Raw genomic sequence first — 26,311 nt, 5'->3', positions numbered from 1 at the left:
CTCTCCTGCCTGGGCTAGAGTGCCATGGCATCAGCCTAGCTCACAGCAACCTCAAACTCCTGGGCTCAAGCGATCCTCCTGCCTCAGCCTCCCGGGTAGCTGGGACTGTAGGCATGCATCACCATGCCTGGCTAATTTTTTCTGTTTTTCAGTTGTGTGGCTAATTTCTTTCTATTTTTAGTAGAGACAGGGTCTTGCTCTTGCTCAGGGTGGTCTCGAATGCCTGAGATGAAGCAATCCTCCTGCCTTGGCCTCCCAGAGTGCTAGAATTACAGGCTTGAGCCACCGTGCCCGACCTTACTTAACTTTATCTTAGATTAGGTTCATAGAGTTCGTTCCTTCTATCAAAATATCCTAAATATATATGGAGAAAAGAAAGAAAGGAGAAGGAAGGAAGGATCAATCTAGAGGAAGGGGAAGAGAGGAAAAAGGAGCAGAGGAGGAGAGTAGGGGAAAAGAAAGAGCTGTCAGAGATTTAACTTTAACATAATCTTAATGCCACAGAAACATTTCTTCCATGTGAATATATGTGTCTCTTTTAAAATTTGATTGGCTGATCGTGAGACACTCTGCAAAAACAATTTGGCAGTTCCCTAAAAAACTAAACATTAACTACCATATGCCCCAGCAATTGCATTCCTGGGCATTTATCCTAGAGAAATTAAAACATATGTTTGCTACTAAAACCTGTACACAAATGTTTATAGCAGCTTTTTTCATAATAGGCAAAAACTGGATACAACCCAGATATACTTCAATAGGTCAAAGGCTAAATAAACGGTAGTACATTCATATTATAGAATACAACACAGCAATTTAAAAAATGAACTCTTGAAACTTGCAACAAACTGGAAGAATCTTTAGAGAATTATGCTGAGTAAAAAAAGTCATTCTCAAAAAGTTACATACAATATGATTTCATTTATAGAACATTATCAAAATGACAACATTATAGCTATGGAGAAGAGATTAGTAGATGCCAGAGGATGAGGAGGGGTGGGTAGGAGGAAAGTGCATGGAACTATAAAAGGGCAGCATGAAGGACCGTTTAGTGGTGGAAAAGCTGATTATCTTGCTTATATCAAGGTCCATAACCTGTTTATGCTATTGTACCAAAGATTTCCTAGATGTTACCATGGAAGGAAACTTGGCCAAAAGTACAATAAATGTTCCTGTATTATGCATATGGACCTAAAATTATCTCAAAATTTAAATTTTTATTTAAAAAAAATCTACTGAACATTAAATAGGAGCCTCCAAGCTTCTCAGACTCTACCAGCGAAGGCAGCAGAGCTTTAAGTTTTTACAACATGATTCAGGATGAATTTTGTTATGATTTAATGGCCTTCTGAACCCTGTATATTTACACATAGAATGAATAACAAAATTGAATGGCACAGTAAATTAAGTATACATGTGGTTGATGGAAAGTTTAACAATAATATCTTTATTCTCTTATTGTGAAATAAAATGCGCTGTCATCATTTTCATAATTATCAGTCAACTACCTGCATTGTGTAATTACTTTGAAACATTTTTCATTTTCTGTTATCTCATTCACTATTGTGTTTTATGCTTGTCTCTGACAAAATTATATACAATTAGATTTATTTTTTCCCTTAGAAGTTATAGAATCATAGGTAAGCAAATGGTTTTGCAGCCAATGGAAGATTTATATTTTTTTGGCAATTTTGGATACCAGATGTTAGCTTGTCAGGTAATTTTTAAAATCATATTGAAGCATTCAAATACACATTCTAAAAGTAAAGCTTTTACATTAACAAATACTTTAGTCTTATCCCAGGAAATCTAAGAATAAAGATACACATTCTTATGTTTGATTTATTTACATTAATTTACAACAAATACACATCTGACCGGCCATTTATTAAATGCAGTAGCCAATCTTATGACCATTTCTGACTCCCACTATGGTTATTTTAAGGTTTTTATTGCAGTCTTAAAGCATTTTCAAATGTTAATTGTTGCAGATACAGATTATAGAGATTTTCCTTTGTTATTTTTCTCCTTTAACAAGAGTTAAAAGTATTTATTTATGATTTCTATAATATTTCCCTAAAATATTCATGCATAGTTACTATAATCCTGGTAACATATAGAACTCATCAGATTTTTATTCCATATGGATAAACTTTAGTTCCCTTTCCCACTTTGCAGGAAAATGTGTTTTTTTAAGAATTCTGACCTCTATGTAAAAAGTGGTCAAAAATCCTAATGGAAAGAGTATTAGTTACTATATAAAAAACTTCCATTTCCCATACATGGAAGTATCCATACAGGAGCTGCATCACTGGAAACAAAAATTTCATATTCACTAGTCGCCTAGGCTGTTTCCACTCTAAACACTTACAGAAAGTCTTAAGAATTAAATTTGAAAAGGTTAAATAAGGCGATATTGCAGAAGCCACTGAACCTACAAATGAACATATTTCACATGTACTACAGATAAGTGTATTATGAATTATAAAGCAGAAACTGCAGAAGGAGGAATTTAGCTGGTGCCATATCTCCTAATTTGAATGTGCTGCGTAGTTTTTGAAATGTATTTCTGCTAATGAGGCCACATTATGTAATAAATAAGCAATAAATAGGTCTTCCCAGCTACCTCTGAGCCACATAGATCATCTCACCAACTAGAAAGTCACTTCTCAATTGACTCCTAGAAAGAGAAAAATCTGAGGACTGCCTTCCACTGTGTTTTAAACTGTTGATTATAAGTAATGAATGGACTTCATCAGCCAAAAGCATTGGTGACCAGAAAACATTTTTACATAATAAACTGCCCCTACTATCACTTGACTATGAATAATTATATAAACAACCTAATGTCTTTTAAGGCTGCGGCCCCCAACCCCCTATGGCCTTGTACTTTGTCAGTGGCCTGTTAGGAGCCAGGCTGAAAGCAGGAGGTGAGCGGCAGTGAGCAAGGGAAGCTTCATCTGTATTTACAGCCACTCCGCATTGCAGGCATCACGGCATAAGCTCCCCCTCCTGTCAGATCAGCGGCAGCATTGCATTTTCACAGGAGGGAGAACCCTACCGTAAACCACGCATGCGAGGGACCTAGGTTGCACGGGCTCCTTATGAGACTAATGCCCGATGATCTGAGGTGGAGCTGAGGTAGTGATGTAGCGCTGGGGACCAGCAGCTGAACATACAGAGTATCATTGGTAGAGGGGTTTGACTGCACAATAAACATAATGCGCTGAAATCATCCCAAAACCATACCTCCGATCCTGTCTGTGGAAAAATTGTCTTCCACGAAACCCGTCCCTGGTGCCAAAAACGTTGGGTACCACTATATTAAGGTATTTGGGGTTATTTGGGGTGTTTGTTGTTCAGGACCCTCACTCCCTCCACGTGCTCACACATAAACCCATTCCCTGGAAATAGACACAATGAACACCATTCGAGTGATGGGCACACTAGTAGCCCTGACTCAAGCATTATAAAAGCTATCTGTGTAACAAAAATATCTGTACCCCCTTGATATTTTGAAATAAAAAAAGAAATAGCCACTTTTATTGTCTTCAGTTTCACAGATTTCCATTACTTTACAAGAAGAATGTCTCTTTGGGGAAAGCATTTGTAAGTGAAACATACCATCTCACTGTAAAAGTACCTGTGAGAATAAAGACTGGCATTATTTTCCCGCTAAAATACACAAATGTAAGTCTGAGTATCAGCAGAGTGAAAAAATAAAATGGAGGAAAAAAAAATAGGCTATATGTCGTACATATAAATAGTAAATAGGTAATATATGTGTGTAATTAATTAGACTGAATTAGCAAGGAAAGGGAATGTTGTTTTAAAATGCAGTTTGACATTATAAAACAGAATTGTCCAGTGGCTGTGAGCCAAGTATACCGAAACAGTAAAGGGAAGAAGAATCAAGTGCAAGCTCAGCTGACCGCCAGTGCCCTACCTGAGAGAATTTGCTTCCATGCAACCACTTGTACCATAACCGCTGTTACAAACAGCCTCCCTCCAAGAAGTGGGGGAGGGTGCAATGAAAATATCAAATGAGAGTTTAAAAAAGAGAGAAAGAAAAAAAAATGTAACGACCATCGCCACTCTCAGACTGAGGGGAAATCAATGGAAGCGGATGAATGGGGGGTAAGCCTCAACTGCTCTCTCTGGTCCTCGATTGGACACAGCTAATCCCTGTGACCTTTAGGAAAGCTGAAGGAATAAAATGACCCCAATAATCAAAAGCACAATTAGAATGAAGAGTGCAAAACCGTGACTGTGGTTAGAAAAGGCAGACAATGAAGTGACTGTAGAGGAAATTTGTCCCTTTAGCAGTTGAGTGAATGCAGCCTTAGAGATGCCCTTAATGGCCGCAGATGGATGGCAGGCAGGATTCACAGGACACTTGAGGGAGGGCAGGTGGGGAGGAACTGGCAGTTGCCTTGTGACCAGGGGCCCAATTTGCAGATGCTTCAGACCTTTCCCCATCTACCTCCAGAGCACCAAGCACAGTTTCTATCCTTCTAAATGGCACAGCAAAGAAGTTGGGCAGATGTTGAAATATCACTGGGCAAGGAAAAAAAAAAATGTTTTCTCCTAACAGTGAAGAAATCTGTAGAGTAATTTTAATACCAAGTGCTTTTTCTTCTCAAGAAATATAATTTAGTGAATTCATCTTTGTCAGCACAAAGCAACCAGGCAATTAGGCAAACTAAGTTCTGCACTTCGAGGAGTCTGCCATAATGATGTCTATATGGAAATACTTTCTGAATGATTCAGTGGGGTATTCCGTGTAAATGAGTGCTGAAGAAATTCAATGGTGAAGATGTGAGGAAACAGAAAAAAATGAAAAATTTCAAAATCCATTTTTCTCTGAATTTTAATTGATACCTTATTCAATTTTTTGCCTATATAAACTTCCAACTGGCACAAATTAAAATAGAAACAGTGTGTGTCTTTTCTGATTTCAAGAGGCAGATATGTAGAATTTTGTTCATTAAAAATTACTAAATGATCCTTTTAATTGATTTTTAATTTGGATTATAATAATAGCAAACGTTTACTGACTTCTTACTAGGTGTCTAGGAGTGTAAGATCTTTACAAATATTTGTTTATTTAATCCTCATAATACTCCCGTGAAACAAATACTATTATTTTACATTTATAGATGAAGAAACTGAGGTCAATAAAATAAATATTAAAATATTTTACATTTTATAGATGAAGAAAACTTGTCCAAAGTCACAGGGTTAGCGACTCTTAAACATTATACTATATTGATTACCTAAATAAATAATATATACTTAGTTATAGTGATTCCAAAATGCCAAGTAAATAATTTCATATTTTGACTAACTTTAACAAATCATGCGCATCTCACATGAAGGTCATTCAACATGGTAACTAGCAGCAGTGATTGTAAACATGGTTTATTAACATACCTGGGGAAAGTGGCAATAAGTTTACGTATTCTATGATGAGAGAAGAGAGCTGGTTTAAGGATTAGGAGATCTCAGTTTTTATTAAGAATCTCAGATGTGATCACCATTCCCCAAACTCAGATTTCTACCTCTACAAAAGAAAAATGATCCTATTTCTTCCTTTTTCCCCATCAACAGTTTAATGCTATGAAAGGGGCACTTTATTAATTTAGGTATTACTATTGTGCTATTTCTGCACCTTAAAATGCAAGATGTATTTGTCCTTCCTATCAGGCAGCTGGGACACCACCTGTTAACTAACTTCAAGCACCATTTAATTAGTCTGTGTTGAAGTTACCGTATGCTTTGACTGGAAGGGAGTGGAACAGTAGCAGATGCTAAGCACAATAAAAGAAAAGCCTTTGAATACCAGGGCAAAGTGGGTGGAGAGAATAACAAAAAAAGTCAATACATGGAGAGAGCCAGAAATACTAGTAAAATAGACCGGATATTAACTCTCATAGATAAAGTTCAAGGCAGCAAATCTCTGCAGATTAAATTCCATCCCACCAAGGTATCTGCCATATCAGATATTATTGAGGATTTGATTTGAGGATTTTGAATAAATGCAGACTTCAACTGGACAATTGGCTTAGTTTCTAATTATATAAAGGGATAGTCATCACCTATTTCCATAAAAACCTCCATGAATTTCTTAGACCAAACATTCAGACACCAAAGGAAAAAACATGTTGTCATGTGGAAGCATAATTTTCCCATTTACTTTAAGAGCTCTGCTTTGTCAGTGTTTCCACCAGAAGAGATCTGGAAACAAATGGTTTTAAAATCAGGAGCATTTCTCCATCAATAGAATGATTTCCATACAGAAGGTACTCTATCTTGTTTTGTCAAATTAAGTTGATTTAAATTAGTTAAAAAGCTTCTTCTGTGGCATTTGTATTCTTCTGAGTCAGAGGCTTATCCATTAATGCATTTACCTTACTAACATTTCAGTAGTATATTTTATGCTAATAGAATTGGTATATATACATCATTCTGTTATTAATGTTTTTGCTTCAATATGAGTTAGGTGTTTATTATTTAGTCATATTCCATTAGCTGGATTAACTTAAACAAAATTGTACTTGAGAAAATTGTAGAGTTACGCAAGCATTATTTTCTGAATTGCAACACTTTTAGAAATTCAAAAACAGAATGTTAACATTGGCAAAAGTAGTTATGAATTATATTTATAGTGATTATAATATTTTAGGCAGATATATGTGTAAGAACATCCCAAATAAGGAAATAATTCGTATTCATTCGTTTAGAAAAGTTATCTACATCTTAGCTTTTACTCAACTTACACTCTTGACTGCAGCAAAACTACATCCCAATGTTTCTTTCAATCATTCAACAAACATGTAATGATTGCCTACTCTGTTCTTAAATACTGTGCGAGGGCCAGGCATATGAAATGAGTAAGACATGACCCTGTCTTAAGCATCCTTAAGCTTATGCTAAAAGATGCAACTTTTGTTGATGAAAGATAATTTTACAAAATTATAATTGTCAAAAAAAGAATCTGAATTTACCTTGATTTTATTCAGCAGTTTGTTCCTCAAATCAACATATTTAAAAATATTGTGGTCCAAGCCTCATGCTTTTTGAGCTAAATATTAAAAACAATTGATCTCATGGAGAAAGAAAGTAGAATGATGGTTAAGAGAGACTGGGAAGTGTAGCAGGGAGGAGAGGATAAAATGGGGACAGTTAACGGGTACAAAAATATAGTTGCATAGCTAGATGGAATGAAAAATATTTCATAACACAACAAAGTGACTATAATCAACAATCAATTAGAGTATACTTTAAAATAACCCCACTTTAATAATATTTAGTTGTGTATTTCTTGCTTAAACACAACTTACTAGACTACCTTATTAAATGCTCTAATTTGTCTTAACTAAAAAAGGATATGGTGAAGAAGCCCTGGTGATATGCTTATTGCAGCTCAGAAATAGATTTGTGAAATTATCCAATCTTATTGTTCAGTGACTGGAAAATAATCACTAACCTGGTGTCGCATTGCTTATATGTTATTGAAATTCCATCTAGTTCCTGGAATTAGATTGATGAGTAAAGCGAGGCCGTGGGATATAGTGAAAAGAGGAGTGTTTTGAAGTCAGAAATCATTTGAAATCAAATTTCAAATCCACTATTTATTAGTTGCTTGACTGAGGCCAAAGAACTTCTCTTAGCTTTAGTTTCAGCGTCTCCAAAATGGAACATGAAGGAGAAGCGTGATGATGGTGATGATGATGATGGTTATGACCATGACAGAACTGCAAAAATTATGTAAGAACACATATATGCATATAAAATGATATGCTATATTAAATAAACTAAAGCATTATATTAATATTATTTGTGATTATAATCAGTACAGTTTTTACTTCCTTTTCTTTATGTTTGATTTATTCAGTTATCTAATCACCTAAACCAGGAAATGAGAAAAGATAATGATATATATTTTGAGATAATTGTATGAAATCTGCTTTTTAATTCAATACAATACTAGTATCTCAGGTCACAGGTTAAAATTATGTACTATATCATTAAGATTATATTAGTTTAGCAAACAGCAAACAACTCTTTTTTTCCCCCTCTTCTCAACAATGTTAGAAGACAAAGCTTTCAAATTTTGAAAGAATCAGCCAATCTCTAAAATTTTTATTTGAATGTATAATTTACATCAATTTTAATATTTTGTTTTATTTTATCTGAACATACTTTCTAACAGTCTTTATTCGCTTGGCTCATAATAATCATGGGTCTTCTATCTGTGAAAGAAACATAAAGAAGCAGTCTTAGTTTTTCCTATAATAGCAAAACTGGAGATAGTTGTAACACATTATTTTCTGTTACCACATTGCTGCTTTAAAAAATAGTATATTCAACATTTAATATCACAATTTTTAACTTGATATGTATTATATTTAATGGTTCATAGAATAAAGATTTCTTCAAAAGTCATTCAGTACTATTGTAAATGAATTTTCTTATTTGCTTCATTCACTAATTTTTCTTAAGTAAGTACTGCCCAAAAGCACCTACTGATTTGTTTCCTCTTCACCTCTATAACATAACTCATATTTTTCCCCTTATTCCCAGTTCAAAAGAATGGGACAAATAATAATGTACATTCAACAATTATTTTAACCATACATGATTAAAGCAGATATTTTAATTTAATTTGATCATGCAGATTTGTTACATAAATTTAAAGCTTCACAAATATAGTTTTTTGTACTTAATTTTGTAATTCATTGCCTAGGTTTCTAATTAAATGTTCTCAGTACTCCATTTAAAGTACCCATTCCCTGCATTCCTCTTGATTAGTAGGAAAGAATCAATGAGAATTGATCCAATTTGTAGAACACAATTCTCATATTGATAGTAGTTTATATTCATTTGCTTTTCCCTAATCTTTTATTAATGATCATCTTTAAAATGTCAATTAATGCCAAAGCTCCTCATAGTGATAATGCAGATCTATAAAGAAACTAGCTTGACACTTTACAGTAGGGTAAAAAGAAGCAGCTTTTATGTTTAATGTGTATTTACATAACTGAATATGACAGAAAGGAAGGATAGGGTTGAAAACCCTGTTTTGAGCATTGAATTACAACCCTGACTTAAAAATTAAAAATAATTAAAACTCTGAATTTAAACCACAGGCTTTTCTCTTAGGCCTCTACATTTCTACAGTGTAACACTGGCTGCCATGGTAAGATAATAATTTAGAGAAATATGGGTTGAATTTAGAAATATGAGTCTTTGTACTATAAAAATAATAGAAGCTCTTTTAATCATATTATCAGTGAAAGAGAAATGTCATTGCATGAATATCTGCTGCACATAATAAAGAAGGCTTTAGACCACTCAAATATCATCCACCATCCTTTAAACTTTTTTGAATATTTTTCATAATAGGTTGAGTGATTGGTAATATCATACCATATTTATGTTAGTTACTTCTCTCATGATATTCTTTTTTTAAACATTTGAAAGTAAGCTTAAATGGTAGAAATAAGCTCAAGAGCTCTATGGTACAACATAGTGACTACAGTTAATAACAATGTATTGTAGGCTTGACCATCACTAAAAAAGTCAATTTTAAGTCAAGAAATAATGGGTGTGTGAGGTAATGCATATGTTATGAGCCATTTCACAATGAATACTTATTTTAAAACATGTTATATACTATTTTACGTTTTTCAATTAAAAAATTAATTAATGTTTAAAAACCTAAAAATTTAATGGATTGTTATATTTAAGAATAAATATTCCTTGAAGACAAAATTTCTAGTTCATAGATCTTTATTCTCCTTTTGTAGTTGTTGCTCTTATTAAATTTGTGAAAGACGATTTTAAGGTAGTCCACTCATATAGTATGCATTAGATACATTACTTTATATATTATAAGTGTAAGTATAGCATACAAACCCCCCCCAAAAAATAAATAAAGCCATATAGCAAATATTTTATAAATGGCCTATAGGCCAGAGTTCAATTTTAACCCTAGATACTAACATTTTACTGAATTGTATGATATTAAGAACATTTTACTGAATTGTAAAGTGTTAAGAATATTTTACATACTTATGTAAAATCTGTAACAGAGGATATAGGAAAGGCATAGGTTGAAGGAGAAGCTGTTATGTTCACCACTTAGTGAGAGAAAGTGTGAGTTTTCTTGGAATTCACATGAAATTTACATGGCAATGGAAATATAGTTTGGTTGGTAATAGAGCATCTAATTGAGAGACATGGAAGTTGCATCATGTTATGAAAGATAATTGAAACCATGATCTTGCATGAAGGTATATACAGAAAAGCATGTTAAAATAATTATGACATCCGGAGCCCAATGAAACACAAGCATTTAAGGAGTTTGGGGAGGGAAACAGGCTGTCACAGATGAGGCATTAGTTCTGTATGTCTCCATAGGTCAGCATTAGAGTCAATGGATAGAAAATCTAGAAAACAGAGTTTTAAAAACAGACATAAAAGATAGGACTTAGTTAAAACATTGGATTTGACTGCTTTGAAAAACAGTGAAAGTCAAATGGCCAAATTCACAAGAGTTTGTGTATCTGATGGAAGATTGTTATGAGGGTCTATCTGATCTATTTGCAACCCTGAATGTCTGATTTTATGATTCATGCCTTCTTTTTTAAATCGAAAAAATGCTTTATATGTTTTTATGGATTATGGGGATGCAGTGAGTCCAATAGTATTTTTAGAGCAAGTTCTCTCTGCACCCCCCAAGTATGATTACTGGAGTAAAAATAAAATTTATATCTTTTCCAGTTGGTTCAGATTTAAAGTTTACCATTTAAGTGAGATTTGCATTCTTGGTCATCACCTTTTCAATAATTTTTTTTTTTATTATCTTAGGTCCATTGTACGGTGGGTAGTTGTATAAATGAGAAGCAGAGAGAATACCTGATCCTCAGAAATTTGCAGTACATTGGGAGTGACAGACACATAAAACCTCCCACATCTAGTGCCACTTCATTTCTAGATGTGATGGTTGGTGGCTTTTATCAAATTGCAGCTGCACCTACTTCAATTCAGACCTAGATGACCCTAAATCCAGAGTTAAAGTACAAGAAAACCTCCTTCAAATTTGGCAAACACAAAATAATCTCTTGCCTCATTATCTTCTAGTCCATGGCTCGCATAATCAATACTATTTAACAAAAAATTTAAGTAAATATCTTTTTGGCTTTCTTTGAATTATTCCTCCAGCTCTCGCACAGTAAGTCAAGTGATTACTTCATGTCATTGTTATCTTTCAACGGGAAAGAGGAGCAAGAAAAAAAACCAGTAAAGTTACTAAACATGACACCTTTTGTTTCCTTTAGGCCTAGCATATCATTAATTAAAGGCAGTACTAGGTAGAGAGAATGGGCTTTAGAGATATGGTAAGATTCATTGATTAATTCAAAGTCTATTGTTTACGGAACCTAAGAAGGGACCAGAATGGTGATGGGCAAATTTATAAACCACTTAAGATAAATTAGACACAGGTAAAAATCTACTTCAAATAGATTTAGACATCTCATTTCAAATGATATTAAACTTACTTTCTTCATCTCTATTGCTTTTACAATAATATCCTCATTCTCAGAAATGATTCAATAATAAAACCTTATCCTGAAAGTCTTGTAATATTGTGTAAACAAACTGATTTAGTTCATGTTGTGGAATTGTATGAATTTTTATTGTATTTTTAACAGATTGATTGGAAATGTATGGTTCCACATTAAGTAAACAATTTCCTTTGTAAATTAAAAGTAGGACTTCTCTTGAAAGTTTGCATTTTTTATTGAAAATAATTAATTCATAAAATTAAAGTGACCCTAAACACATTTTATCCTTTAAAGCAAACTGTGGGTAAGCAGGGCTGGTCCTCTTAAAATCTTTTTAATACATACGACCAAACAACTTCTGTTTATCTTTCTACATCAACTTCTTTTATTTAGTTAGTCTGCGTGAGCAAGATTAGTTTGTGGCAGAACATTATGAACACTGCCTCAAAATACACAAAAATGCCTGTTTCCCATTCTGTCTAATTGATGTGACTCAAAACTTTAACCTAAACAACTTACGTATAAAGTAAGTTAACAGGCTGGAGGTCTAGAAAGTGGACACTTTTTCTCTTTAACACTTCCAACACTGATTTTAAAGATAAACATGAAAACAACCAGCACTGAAAAGGCAAGACTAAATGAAGCAAAAATGAGTATTTTTTTCTCTTTTGTCTGCACAGATCTGAACTTTTTTTCCCCTCCATTTTAGCTACACAGGGTTAATTATATAACATTTGTGGTAGGGTGTAGGAAAGGCAGGGAGATTAGACTAGTTATTAACAAATATGCTGCATGCAAAAAAACACCAAGCAGATTCATGTTAGACCTTTTATTGTTTTTAAAAAAAATTCTAAATCATCCCTGAACAGCTGTGTCTAAGACAAAATGTGTCAACCTCACTTAAAACTAGTGGAGACATAAAATTAATGACCTCTGTGATGTTTCTAGAGGGACATTACCTGTGTATACTCCCTGGCTCATTCATAAGTGATACATTTTCTTCCCCGAGTAAACATCTGTGATTCGTCACTGCTCAGACCGAGAAATCCTCCGTAGACACTGTGTAAGGTGATAAAAAGCCTGCAGAACATCAGAACTTGAATGACCTATGACTCTACATTATTCGACACAGGAGGTACACTGTTGGTTTTTATTGTGTCTGTGTCTGCTTATCGCAGTGGAGCTATAGACACTGCTCATATTTATCTAACACACATAGATATGACACACAGAGTGTGCGTGAGGGAAATTTAGTAGTGGTGTCATTGAGCTTCTGTATATACATATGCTGTAACTCAGCTTCTAGATATTAGAACTTGAATGTTGTCCTTAGCTTCATCTCTAAAGTTTAATGTAGGAAAATTAATGTACAATTTCAAAAGCAGAAAGAAAAAAGCATTTTTTTATTTGAGAAAAATAAGACTAGGTGAATAAAAATACTTACATGGCAGAGTATAATATAGAATCCTAAGCTATTTGGAATTAAGTTAGATGTTGTTTTACTTATGCATTCATTTTGGTAAATTTATATCCGTCCTTTAAGATGACAAATTGTTGCCTTCTGAAAGATGTGATGTTGTACCACTTTCTTTGCTGTTTCTCAGAAAAAGTATGACAATTTTATCCTCCTCCTCATTTGACACGATCCTATTTTTCCCCACACCCCCCCCCCATATGAGGTACAGTCCCTTGAGTCTGTAATTGCCAGGAGATGAAGCGATGATGGGGAGTGATCACAGTCAATAGCTTTGATTAACAATAAGGTAGAAAATTAGCAATGCTAGCATTCAGCCACCCTGCCCTCTCCCTCCTCCATATGCTCCCTCAGTCCGTGCTGGCGGCCTCACAGAGGGCAGGCAGAGCCCTTCGCCAGCTTTGAAGTGCAGGAAAGGTGCAGGCAGAGCAGAGAATTAGGGAAATTACGAAGTAGAAACTAAACCATGATGCTGAGACCTTCTCAGGGCTTAGTGTGCCGCAGCAGGGGCAAGGATGAAGTGTGCTGTGTGTTGTCCTTGTGTGTGTTTCTGTCACATGTGGATTTACTTGTATCTGGACATGCTGTGATCGAAATGGCAACTACTGTTACTACTGTGACCCCATCAGCAGCTCTGGTGTTGTTTCCGACAGACCCTGAAGACCTAGAGAGGGGGAAGGACAACGGGACGCCAATCCCCACCTCTGATAACGATGACAATTCGCTGGGCTATACAGGTAGAGTGTTTCTTTCCGCAATACTAACTTTCTCCTAAAATGCCTCCACCTCCATCAATCATCAACCACCTGTGTAAAATTATCTAATCATCCCTGCTTCCAGCTAACAACCACGACTTCTTGTCCTCATTTTCCAGACTTCATTCCATAGCTGGGAGGTCATATTGCTAAAGTAAACACTTTTGAGAACAGAAATTTAACATGAAAACTGTAATCATTCTCGTTGTTTGTCTGCTTTTAATATAAAAGAATGTTCATCAATCTGAAACTTTCATATTTGTTAATATGTTTAGAAGGATACTATTTTCTTAGAGATTTAATATTCAACTAAATTGCCATCATAAGGAAAAAAAGATTACCTGCAAGTAATTTGGTTTCTAAATTATCTGTGCTTATTTTGTTACACTTGTAATCTTAAAAACAACAGAAAGCAAACTCTTAAGAAGAGTGATGCAATTCATCATTACCAACTTACATCTCAGGATTGTGTGTGCATGACTTATTGCTACCATATCCACAAACTATTTCTGAAATAGATGCATGTGTATACCAGCATAAAAGTGACAAATTAACTAATTGAATGTGTTGGAAGTAACTCATACATACAGTTTAAGAATGATCACCCTGGAAATATGTGTTTCATGCAGAATCTGTAAGCATAGCTCTAAATATAATTGCATAAGTTACACATATAACTCTGAGATAATTTGACTAAAACTTTAAATAAGGACAAAAAATAAAAGATATCACTTAAACCCATTGAATCAGATAGTGGTGTGATAGTGGTCTTGTTAGAGTAGGTATTTATTAGGTCCTTTTCATCAGTGCTTGTTAACACATAGTTCTCCATAGACTTTGCTAGGTTGTGGGGTGTGGATAGATTGTGTGTATGTGAGGTAGGGTACTTGGAGTTAGAGATGATGGAGACCTCTTCTGCATCATTACAATCATACAGATGACTTTAAAAAAAAGGGTAATCCAATAGACACGTTTCACTTTAGAAAAAATAATAAACTGATACTTTACTTTGGAAGAATTCTGTCTTCATAGAAATATTACTCTCCAATTTTATCCTCTGTCTACATAATTTCAGATTTTAAACACTTGGATTAAGTACTAAAATTAATAACACCTTTATAAGTAACTTTAATATTTGTTATATTTATTTCACTCCTGTAGATAACTCATTCCCATTTTCTTTCTATTTTTAACATAAGAATAACCCACATAAAAGACCCACAAATCAAAGTCCATTAGGGTGAGATGGTGAGGGAGTTGCTATGATACTTTTCCAGAAACTTAGCTAGAAAAGAGTTGTAAATATCACACATTAACACCATAAATACCGAGGAAGTTCATATTTAAGAAAGGAGGAATGCAAGGTAGTGTTCTTTCTCAGGGGTATCCTTATTTGCCAATGCATCTTAGTTCTATTCCCTTGTGCTCACCCAGTCTAAACAACTGCATTGTTTAGATACTCTAATAGGGTTTGCTCTTTGTCTTTTATGGATTTCCTGAAAATTATATATAACCCATGCATAAGTCATGTTAGAGTGTTGAATTAAAAGAATTTAAATAACAATGCATTTAAGACTAAATGTAGCATTTAAATTTTTTTCTTATCAGTAAGATTTCTGCTATTACACATATAATTAGGTAAATTAATAAGAGATAATAAACTTATAAAATTATCTTTATAGCCTGCAAGGGAACTAATTAAAGTAGTACAATTTAATGCAAAGTGATTGGAAGATATTCTTCTGAATAATCTTGTTCCTGAGACTATGACTATTTTTAACAATCCAGTACTAAAGGAAGTTTATTCTGTATATTTTGTTTCAGTAAATCCCTAATTATTCAAAAACCTCTTTTCTAATATATGAATTAAACATGCTGTTTATGTCTCTTTTAGTTGCATATTGCCCATATTTTTACTCATTAAAACCTCCACTGGAAGTGATAAGAAAAATAAAGTAGGAAAAACATGGTTTTTGCTGCTTGAATAATTATAAAGATCTCAGTTGGCTCTGAAGTTGAAATAATAGCTCAAAGTATTACTTGAAATTACTTACAGATTTCCTTTTTGTGTGTGTGCACATGTGCATGTGTATAAATGTATGTGTGTGAGAGAGACAGAGGGAGAGAAAGAAAGAGAAAATTCCCTTTACTAGAATCACAGATAATTGAGTTGATAGGATCTTTACATTAGAAAAAATTCAGTTCAGAGGGGAGTGAGATGGCCTATCTGTTCAGGACCATTTTTATATATTTAATGTAAATTGTGTATTGTTTCATATGTCAAGAGTTTAGTAACACTGGATATAAAGCAGCAAGAATATTTAAGAAATAAAATAAACATATTAAGTAACTTAGAGAATCTATAATGCAATTGTCAAATAAATCATAGATATGAATTAGTTACACGACAAATTACCATGAAGGTTAACAAACAAATGTATCAGATATTGTTTGTGGAGTCTATATATTTTACACATTATATCAAAATGATTGTGCAATTTATATATATCAGATGTTTATTTTTTAGTACATGTTGATTCACTTCATTGAGGTGACATGTGAGACTTTTCTCCCTCACCCTAACATCTAGTATATATAAAAAAGAAAAGGAGTCTATACAATTCTTGAACATATTTTGAGGCGAGCATGCAGCATTCCCAAAACAAGATCACCATTTCACTAAAATTCACGTTCATATCTCCCTAATTCTCCCTATTTCTTTTTGAATACTAAAAAGAGTATTATTTCCACTGCTGACTAATTTGTTACTACAGCAGCTGCTCTGATACCCAAACCATTTGGGACCATCACTATCACATTGACCCCCACAGCTAGAATGCATGGATTTCGTATCATACACATGAATTTATATTTTATTGATAATCTAGTCAACACATGATAATCTCGCTTCATAGCAGTTGCTGCTTGTATCAAATACCATTCTCATCTAAATCATGTAAGTGATTTAACTGAGAAATTCAGAAAAAATTGGTCATATATAGAGTTTCAGGGAAAAAGCATATTGATGCCTTTTCTCCTTACCATCACTAGATACATTACAAAGCCATGCAAGCTTTTAAAATATTTCACTTTCATTCTTACTAATCAATGAATGCAAAACAATTTCTAAGGTGACACTGTGGTATGTTATTAAAGTAGACTTGTGCATTATTTACAGTGAAATAGACCATTTCTTGTTTAACTAAACATGCCATAAATATCAGGGGTTATTTAACAGTTCACAGCATATAGCCTTTGTTGTGAGAACAAGTAAGAAGGGGTTTCAAATCAGCACTTTATGGGGTCAGACACACATCCCAAAGAGATTAAATATGTAATAATCAACGATTTTTTAAAGGGGCTTCTGAAAATAGCGGAGTGTTTATTTACTGCTGAAAGTGCATTTGTTGTTTTAAAAAATAAGAAAACAATTAAATACTATGTCCAAGAATATTTAAATTTCTGAAATACACATATAATTTGTGTACAGATTTCTGGCAAAAGCTTTAGTGAAGGACAAAAAATTTAAAGAAAAGTTTATTGATACTTAAAATTTCAGGAAATAAGTGAGAGCTAACAACATCCTGGTAACATTCTTGATCTTTTTAGAAAGCAGTAATTTGGAAAGGAATCTAACTTTATTCATTTTTCTGAGTAGCAAAAAATGTAAATTTGATTTATAATCTCTAAAATATATCTTCTGTCCCCATTTTTGTATACTAAAAGTAAGATAATATTCTCTATCTCCACAGGTCTGTTGTAAGGATTAGTCTCCTGTTTTTAGAGTAGCATGTTGGAAGAAAAACTAAAGCAAATTTAAAAATCTTAAAACTGAAAAATTGTCAGAGTTATACCCATGTCAATTCTAAGAAACTCTATCCATGCAATGTCAGAAATTCCAGAGTAATTTCAAACAGGGATATTGGAGTTTTTTATCCTTCATCACTACCTCCAATTAAGTTTGGTTATAATTCTGTCTAAAAGAAAGCAAAATATAAGCTCTCTTATAAAAAAGAATCCTCGACAAATTGTTATGTTTTCCTATATGAACACAAATGGTAAAATCAAAGCCATGTTTTGCTTCATGTTTTGGAATCTCAACTATTAACTGATGACAACATTGACTCTTCTGTCTCCTTACGTTCTTTTTTTTTTTTTTTTTTTTTTTTGAGACAGAGTCTCACTCTGTTGCCCAGGCTAGAGTGAGTGCCGTGGCGTCAGCCTAGCTCACAGCAACCTCAAACTCCTGAGCTCAAGCGATCCTCCTGTCTCAGCCTCCCGAGTAGCTGGGACTACAGGCATGCACCACCATGCCCGGCTAATTTTTTCTATATATATTTTTAGCTGTCCATATAATTTCTTTCTATTTTTAGTAGAGATGGGGTCTCGCTCTTGCTCAGGCTGGTCTCGAACTCCTGAGCTCAAACGATCCGCCCACCTCGGCCTCCCAGAGTGCTAGGATTACAGGCGTGAGCCACCGCGCCCGGCCTCCTTACATTCTTAATTGTATAGCTTCACCATAAAATCAAACAAAAACTCCATTTTTACATGTGAATTTTAAAAATTTATTGATATGAATGACAAGTGTTTATTTTTACTTCATGTATGCAAGGCAGTTTTCTAAGCACTTTACATACAGTAACTCTCTTTATCTTTATAACCCTCTCAGAATATTCTATTAATAATAGTGATGCTTTCTTTAATATTCTAAAAGATAAATAGTCCAAAATTAATTTTACATTTCTAGCCTCACAGGATCTTGAATTTAGATGAGGTGGTGTCTTTAACCTACAGTAGAACATGCAGTTGGAAATTGAACACATCAGTCATGCTCCTTCTGCAGAGCAGCACAGTTCAGTTGACCAATATTTTAGGACTCTGCTATTTCTCATTTAGGTTCATTATTATAGCAATAATTAATGCACATTTTTTTAAAATCAAGGACAGAAGCTTTAATAAAAACAAACAGGTCTCTAATCTATCTTTCCATCCTTGAATGAACTTCCCTTAAACAACTTCTTTTCTTACTTTTCTAGATATTTCTTTTGATAGTTTCCTTCATACTTTTAATATGCATTCACAAATCTTCTTGATATGTCAATTTTAGACATTACCTAGTGAATCTTTTTTTCCTATTCTCTCACTATGATATTCTTTGTTAAATTAATTGTCAAAGTTTACATAAGGTATAACTAAGCAAACTGTCCTTCGATGAGTCTATTGCAGAGCCAAGTAGAATACTATAATTACATTTTCTTCTTCATATGCAATTGTTAATTTTTTGGAGTTAATAATTGTATTTTCTTTAACTTTCTAAATGCTCAGTCCTGTCCAGTATTCCATCAATCTGTGATTTTTCTCTGACTTTCACTTAAACTCTCCATGTTTTTGTCACAAACTGAATGCTTTCTCTGTAGACCTGGGACTTTCTAATATCACCCTTATATGTTGGATTTTCTGTTTCCTAAATCTCATTTCTTTCCCTTTCCTGGTTTGTCCCCTTCTTAAGAGAAGCCTATCCTCCAGAAAGCATAGTCTAGTAAAACTTGGGAAACATCAAAAACATGTTTTATAAGGATGTGCTTTGTGATGGTTTGTCAATGTTTGCTTATAGTTTATTTGTTTTCCTTGGTTATTTTGGCCACTAGATGGGCCCATTCAGACTAGAGAATTATGTATTTCACTTATGGGAAATTTTCTTAAATTATTTCTTCGATTTTTTTTTTTAATTTCTATTTTGTCTGCTCTCCTCTGGAATTGCTATTAGTCAGACAGTGGGCCTCTTAGATTTATCCATGAATCTCTTGTATTCTCTAATTTCTGCTTCTTTGTTATTTTCTTTCCAACTTTTTGGGAAACAACCTTTATATTTATTGTCCACCAATATTCTTAGCAAAAATTTGTATTCATTTATCATATATGCAACTTCTGAGAGCTCTTTCTTATTCTCATGGTGTCCAAAGAGCTCAAGTGAGTCTCCCATAAGAAGAGATTTTAAGTCAGTTTTTCTGACTCAGTTGATTTTTCTACTATATGTCTACCATTTCCAAAATGTGGATAAAGCATTAGAAATCTACCCAAAATTTGTGAGTTTACAGGTGCGGAAACCAAGACCCTTAAAGTTATCACAATTTAACAAAGATATTTAGTAGAAAAGACTTAACTGAAACCAGGTCTCCCAAATCAAACTTTTAGTGCTGTTTTCTTTAAATTACAATATCTCACATAGTTCCTGGCAAAATTTGAAAATACAAGAAAATAAATAGCAGAACAAAATAAAACCAGCACTACATTTTCGTGGTTACATATTTTTAAGTACATTATATTTGGCCTCTAGAAAATAACATCTAATTTACCAGTTCATATAAAATGCCTAATCCATTACCTATGAAATAACTGGATAATTATTTATTCATTTACTTGAACAAAATTTCACATATTGAGTACCTACTCTGATAGAGCTTTGTATATGGGGGTACATAAGATAGAAACTCTGTAAGATCAAAACCATGAATTGCTTCTCTTTGGATCATCATTTCTGGTGGCCCCATCATTAGCTTGTTCTTTCCAGACTTGTGGATCAATTAATTCATACATAATAGGAAATTAATAAACATTTCTTAAAATGACGATAAATTAAACCGTCTCTACTTGCTGTAGACCCATATTAAGAATAAAATTATCACCTCACATCAATTTAACCAATTAGGTTAGTCTATCAATAGTTCAGGGAAAGAGACACATATTTTTCCAGAGTTATAAAGCAGTCAAATTTGTGACTTGTTTTGGGTGACCTCGATTATTAAGCAATTCTGCCAATTCTCAGAAAATATGCAAACAGGCAAATGAGACAGAGATTACAGTCATGGGTTAAATTTGTGTGTCATATTCCAAAAAATCTTTTCTCTTGAATTGGGAGAAAAAAAATGGTTTCATTTTATTTCATAAAAATCGATAATAAGTAGTAGACATGCCCTAATTTTGTGTTCCTGAAGCTTCAGGAACACAGAACCTGGAAGCTTCAAGTGGATTTGAGCATTAAAAAGTAAGTTAAACTCTAACAATAATGGGAGTCTATGAAGAGCAGTTTAAAGCAGTTTATCTTAATTATTTTTTAAAAATTGAAAGGTAAGCTTTGTGTTGTTCTCATATTTATTGAAACTAATTATAATTCTAGAGTTTTTAATAAGAACTTCAGAGATTTAAATAATTCCAAAATAGTATTGACCAACTGAACAAATATATATTTATATTTATATTTAATGTTTGATAATATTTTCAGTGTGAAAAATTTGACAGCTAAACATTTTGAGTTTCTGTGGTAGGAGAAACAAAAACAGTGTCTAAGATTAAATAAAATGGCAAAACCTTGATATTGATTGGGAAAATTTCATTTAGTTACTTTTGATGAACAGTTTTGAATTTGGGGAAGATTGTTTTCAATTTTTAAAATATAACTAGAAGCTACAAATTTTACAAATGCGCAGATAAATAAACACACTCAAAAACAGAAAACATAAGATATTCTTTAGATATGCCGACCTCCTTAAGAGAGAATACAAGAAGAATTCAAATTAAAAGTTTTATTAGGAGATTTTAAGAAAATTTTAAGAAATGAATATTGCTTTGTTTGTAGCAGTAAAGTGACTGGCTAATTATCTGGGCAATTCAGCAAGAAGTTTCATTTACTTGGAAATTTATGTAAGAAAATTAATATTTTAGCTGAACTATTCAGTTTGCAGAGGCCTGGCTTTGAAAATGACTCCCTACTAAACTAGAGAGATTCATACAAGACTCAAAAGCCTTCTAAACAGTACATGTCAACAGCATGATGCTCACCTTCAAGTTAGCACACAGCCACGGGTAGAGTCTAATCTCTGCACTTCTTTAGATTCCTGCTGTGGTCTTATGCAAATCATCCTCCTGCTTTTCTGTTTTAGTTTTCCAATTCATAAAAAATGAAATAATCTTTGTCAGCTCATTAATTTTTTCTTGCAAACCAAAAGAGAATTGGCTAACACTTCCTAATCTCTACTTACTAGAGAGAATTTCAGGCAATGATAAATTTTTCTACTTACATTCATTCCTTTAAAATTTTTTTCACAATCACGAACATCAGTCCAACAACTTCAGTTTTTCTCAAAAAGTTAATATTTGAGGGCTATGCAAGAAGTACATAAACATTATCTATGAAAATAAAATATTGTACTATTACTTTACATTGCTGCAAAGAAACTATTGAATCAGCTACAGGTTGATACTACAGCTGTAGATGGGTACAACAGTAAGGTACACTATGGTAACAAGCAAAAACAAAATGTCCATGGCAACACCAATTAAGTGTTCCAAGGAAACACAGCAGAAATTTATTTCTCACTTAGACATCACATGCCAGAGGGACTCTATTCAACATAGTCACTCAAATTCCTGAGGTTAACAGAAGTGCCATCTTGACACAGGCTTCCATGATGACAAGTAGAATAATCATGAACTGGCTTTAAAAGCTTCTGCACAGACGTAACTTGTGCTCAATAACTTAGACTCTTTTATTTATCCAATGAAAGTCGCAGGGACATATTTAACTTCAACAGAGTAAGGGAGTACAATCCTGCTATGGCCCTTGGAGGAAGGAGAACTAGAAATATAGTCACTTCTCTCTCCTTGTATCCATGGGTTCCTCATCTGTGAATTCAACTGATTGCAGATTAAAAATATTCAATGTACAGTTGCATCTGTGCAGAACATGTACAGACTTTTTCCTTGTCATTATTCCCTAAATAATACAGTGTAACAACTATTTACATAGCATTTACATTGTATTAGCTATAATCTAGAGATGATTTAAAGTATTTGGAAGGATATACATAGTTTATAAGCAAATATTGCACAATTTTATAGATGAGACTTGAGCTTCTGTGGATTTTGGTATGTGCAGGGGGCCCTGGAACCAATCCCCCACAGATACCAAAGGAGCTATACATGGTGAACAACATTAATCACTACTAGACTAACAATGTAAGATGCAAGAAATTTGTCACTGATTCAGAGCATATACTACTTCCTTGAGGAAAGAAACTTAACTTCATAAGATACCTAGATGGTGCTGTAACTAAATATACTGAATATTCAGTTGGCCATTGCACTGTTGTAGCAACCTATATTCAGGCCTTTCCTTCAATTCATTGCTGAAAAATAAGTTCTTTCTTCAGAAAAGTGATGAACATGATAACCTGATATATAACAAGGCATTCAATAAATACACAGATGATGGGTCTGGCAGAAATATGGTGAGAAGGAAAAAACATTCATTCACAGAATATTTATTCCAGTGAGAACATAAGTCACTTTCCCCTCCTCCATGACAAAAGGAGTTCAATATAATAATCCTGCCACCAAGTTGGCTGGGTGAACCCTATGTGCTACTGCACCATATTCATGGCTCAGCATTACTCTGTGCTATGGGCAGACTGGACTGTCAACAGTATTGGTGGTCATTTGGTTTTGTTGAGGGTGATACCATGTCATAAGCCCATACATAACCTGTATCCCTGCTACCCTGGACACATGGTTCATGAGCCAGTTGTGCCAGAAGTAGGATGATGAAGGGAGAAGCTGAATGACATCTAAATCTAAATCGTTATTGCAGCCTAATTACTAAAAGCCTCCTATGCAGCACATATTTATTTGTAAGCATTCACACGAGACACTGATATCCCCATATTTCAAACTCATTTCAAAGGGTACATCCACACCTCTTGCTCAGCTTTTCTTGTTATACATTCTTCAAAATTTCCTTTCTAAAACCCCAAACCTCCATCCAACCCTTTAGCCAGTATCACTGAATCAATTTAGATCCATAGTTCTAGTTATCTCTCCTTCCAGATAAAGTGGATGTCCACTTGTACCTCTCGAAGTTCTTCCCACAATAAGAATTTACTTTCTCTGTTCTCCTTCGTGGAACTCCTGGATGGACTACAATGCAGCAGCAGTCCACTTCCAATAAATGGCAACAAGCGTAGAACTAAATATATATTAGGCTCAGTTTTTCCCCCTTTCAGCTGGTTATAGGAAATGTCTCAGGTGGCCACATGTATGGATCAAAGGTGTGGTGACATTGTATCAGGAAACAGATGCATCATGAGTGAGAGCTACCTGCACATGCAACATTCTTATGCTTTCAGTAACTGCTTGAGCCTGATCTTTTTCTTATGCCAATTCCTCTTCATGATAGCATGCTTCAGTGCACACCCAACTTTATGACTTAGAGGTCAAATATCACCCAGTTAATGGTGGTTGCATGACTTGGGGAAAATTTGGGTTCCCTTGATCAGAGGTTGAATCACTCTTAGACCCAAGTTACAAGACAGAAGCTGAATTTCAAAAGGAGATTAATTATTTTCCCAAGAGATAAGTGCTTTTCTCCAAAGTCTATGCTTTGATTTTACTATCAGAACTTGCTAGAAGTACCATACCACATCCCAACACTGCAAAATTGAATTTCTTGAGGCATATTTCCCAAATAGCAGAGCTGCTTTCCGCTACTAAATCAGTAGGATAGCCTTCTCTTGCTCTGGATCACACTCAAAAGTGATAGCATTATGTGTTAGCTGCTTAATGAAGAGGGCTAGAGGACTAGCTCACCCAAATGTAGTATATGTTTCCTTCAAACTCCAGAGATACCCAAGAAACAGATATATTTGCTGAAAAATGTGGGTCAGGAACAGCCTCTGATCTTTCACTTTGGAGAGAATATACTAACATGATTGGACCCTCCAAGTTCACAGGAATAATAGGCATAAATCTAAATTTTTGTGGGATTTATCTCCCACCCACTGAAAAGCTGATGCCTTATAAATGCTGTTGTTTACTGGTCACCAAGATCAATGAGCATAATTTCACCAACCTAGTGGATGAGGATTATGACTTGGGGGACATGAGATGATCAAGATCCCACAGTACTAGGGACAGGGAGTCAATGTGGACCTTAGGTAAGACAGTGAATATGTACTACTGTACTTGCAAAGTGAAAGCAAAATTATTCTAGTATTGTTCATTTACTGGACAAAGAAGAATGCATTTCCCAGAATAGTAGCTGCATTTCACGTGCTATGAACTTAAATCTCTGTTGATTTTTCTCTGGTAAAGAGACAATATCTGCAAGAGTCTAACATTTATATTCCCCTTAATTAGTTATGCAATAATCATCATTCTCTAAGACCTTTCTAGCCTCTCCACAGGTCAAAGAGGTAAGTTTAATGGGGGTCGAATAAGGAAAAACACCCAGTGCATATTTCATATCTTTTAAATTGGCACTAATTAGCTCATATTTTCACAGAGATATGATATTTCATTGATTTAACTTTTTATTTTATATAGAGTGGCAATTCTAAGGGCTTTCTACCATTTAAACAACCCTCACTCAGTGGGTCAGGGAGACAATGTGTTGTTTTGCCAATTGCTAGTTTGATGATGTATTCGAGATGTGGGAAGATTGTCACAAGGTAGATTTTAAGCACATTGGCAGATATAGTTGTTATAAAACTATCTGTTGACTCATGGACCAGTAGTGTTCTGGATGTTTAGGCATTAACAATATCAACTAGTTGGTGTTGCCCTTCCTTCAAATCAGACATACTGATAAATGGGCTTCCTTTGGGGAGTCCAGAAAGAAAATTATAGTACATAAATTTGATGGTATTGTATGGTCCTTTTTACAACTACCTGGCTTCTTTTTAAGTTATGGGGGGGCTCCTCTGAACCTGTGTGATGGGTGAGGGCTCATGATCTGGTCATTTGGTGATGGACTATGATTTTGCAATACATGACTTAAGTTAGGTCTTTATTCACCACATTCAACTTTTTTTATTTAAAACTTATTTGGACCTTGGTAACTCACAGCTATTTCAATTGTAGGGAGTCATGATCTTTAAACCACAGCAAAATATCCTTGGGAGTCCATCAACTACTATGACAGCCACGCTCACTATGTCTCTAGTATTTAACTGCTACTGTTTGCCTTGACCACTCCATGACCTTATCACCCCCACTGAAATCAAGGACTAATTTCAGTGGCAGTACTTTTTAACTTCATCCCTAGCCTACAGAGACCAAACACTACAGTGCTTTTCAAAAATGCAGGAGCACTTCTCTGGAGTGTAGTTCTAAATGCCTTATTAAAGGAAATGTCTTCTGGGCCATTTCTCTCTTTCAGGAGACAGAGTTGGAGGATGGGTAAATATGACAAAACATTTGTATCCCTTTATGTCAGCACTGCCCAATAAAAATATAATGCACACCACAGATGCAAGCCATATGTGTAATTTTAAATTTTCTAGTAGTCATATTTTAAAACAAAGTAAAAAGAAATAAGGGAAACTTTTTAAAACATATTTCGTTTAACCCAATATAGCCAAAATATTATTTCAATATGTAATCAATATAAATGATATTATTGAGATACTTTAGATCTTTTTGCACTATTTTATAGTTAAAAACATCTTGACTCAGAC

General features: G+C 34.1%; 1 protein-coding gene across 1 annotated transcript in view; it reads left to right on the top strand.

Annotated features, from left to right (window-relative positions):
- ROBO1 (roundabout guidance receptor 1) overlaps nt 1-26,311 on the top strand; it is a 1,084,421-nt gene that overhangs the window by 572,443 nt on the left and 485,667 nt on the right. The window contains exon 3 of the mRNA XM_069475042.1: nt 13,701-13,784. Within this exon, the coding sequence (XP_069331143.1) occupies nt 13,701-13,784 (84 nt within the window). The remainder of the gene's footprint in view (nt 1-13,700; nt 13,785-26,311) is intronic.

This window comes from Eulemur rufifrons, chromosome 7, assembly GCF_041146395.1.
Source record: "Eulemur rufifrons isolate Redbay chromosome 7, OSU_ERuf_1, whole genome shotgun sequence".
Classification (NCBI taxonomy): domain Eukaryota; kingdom Metazoa; phylum Chordata; class Mammalia; order Primates; family Lemuridae; genus Eulemur; species Eulemur rufifrons.
Note: the sequence above shows the minus strand (reverse complement) of the source record. Positions and strands in the feature narration are given on the sequence as shown.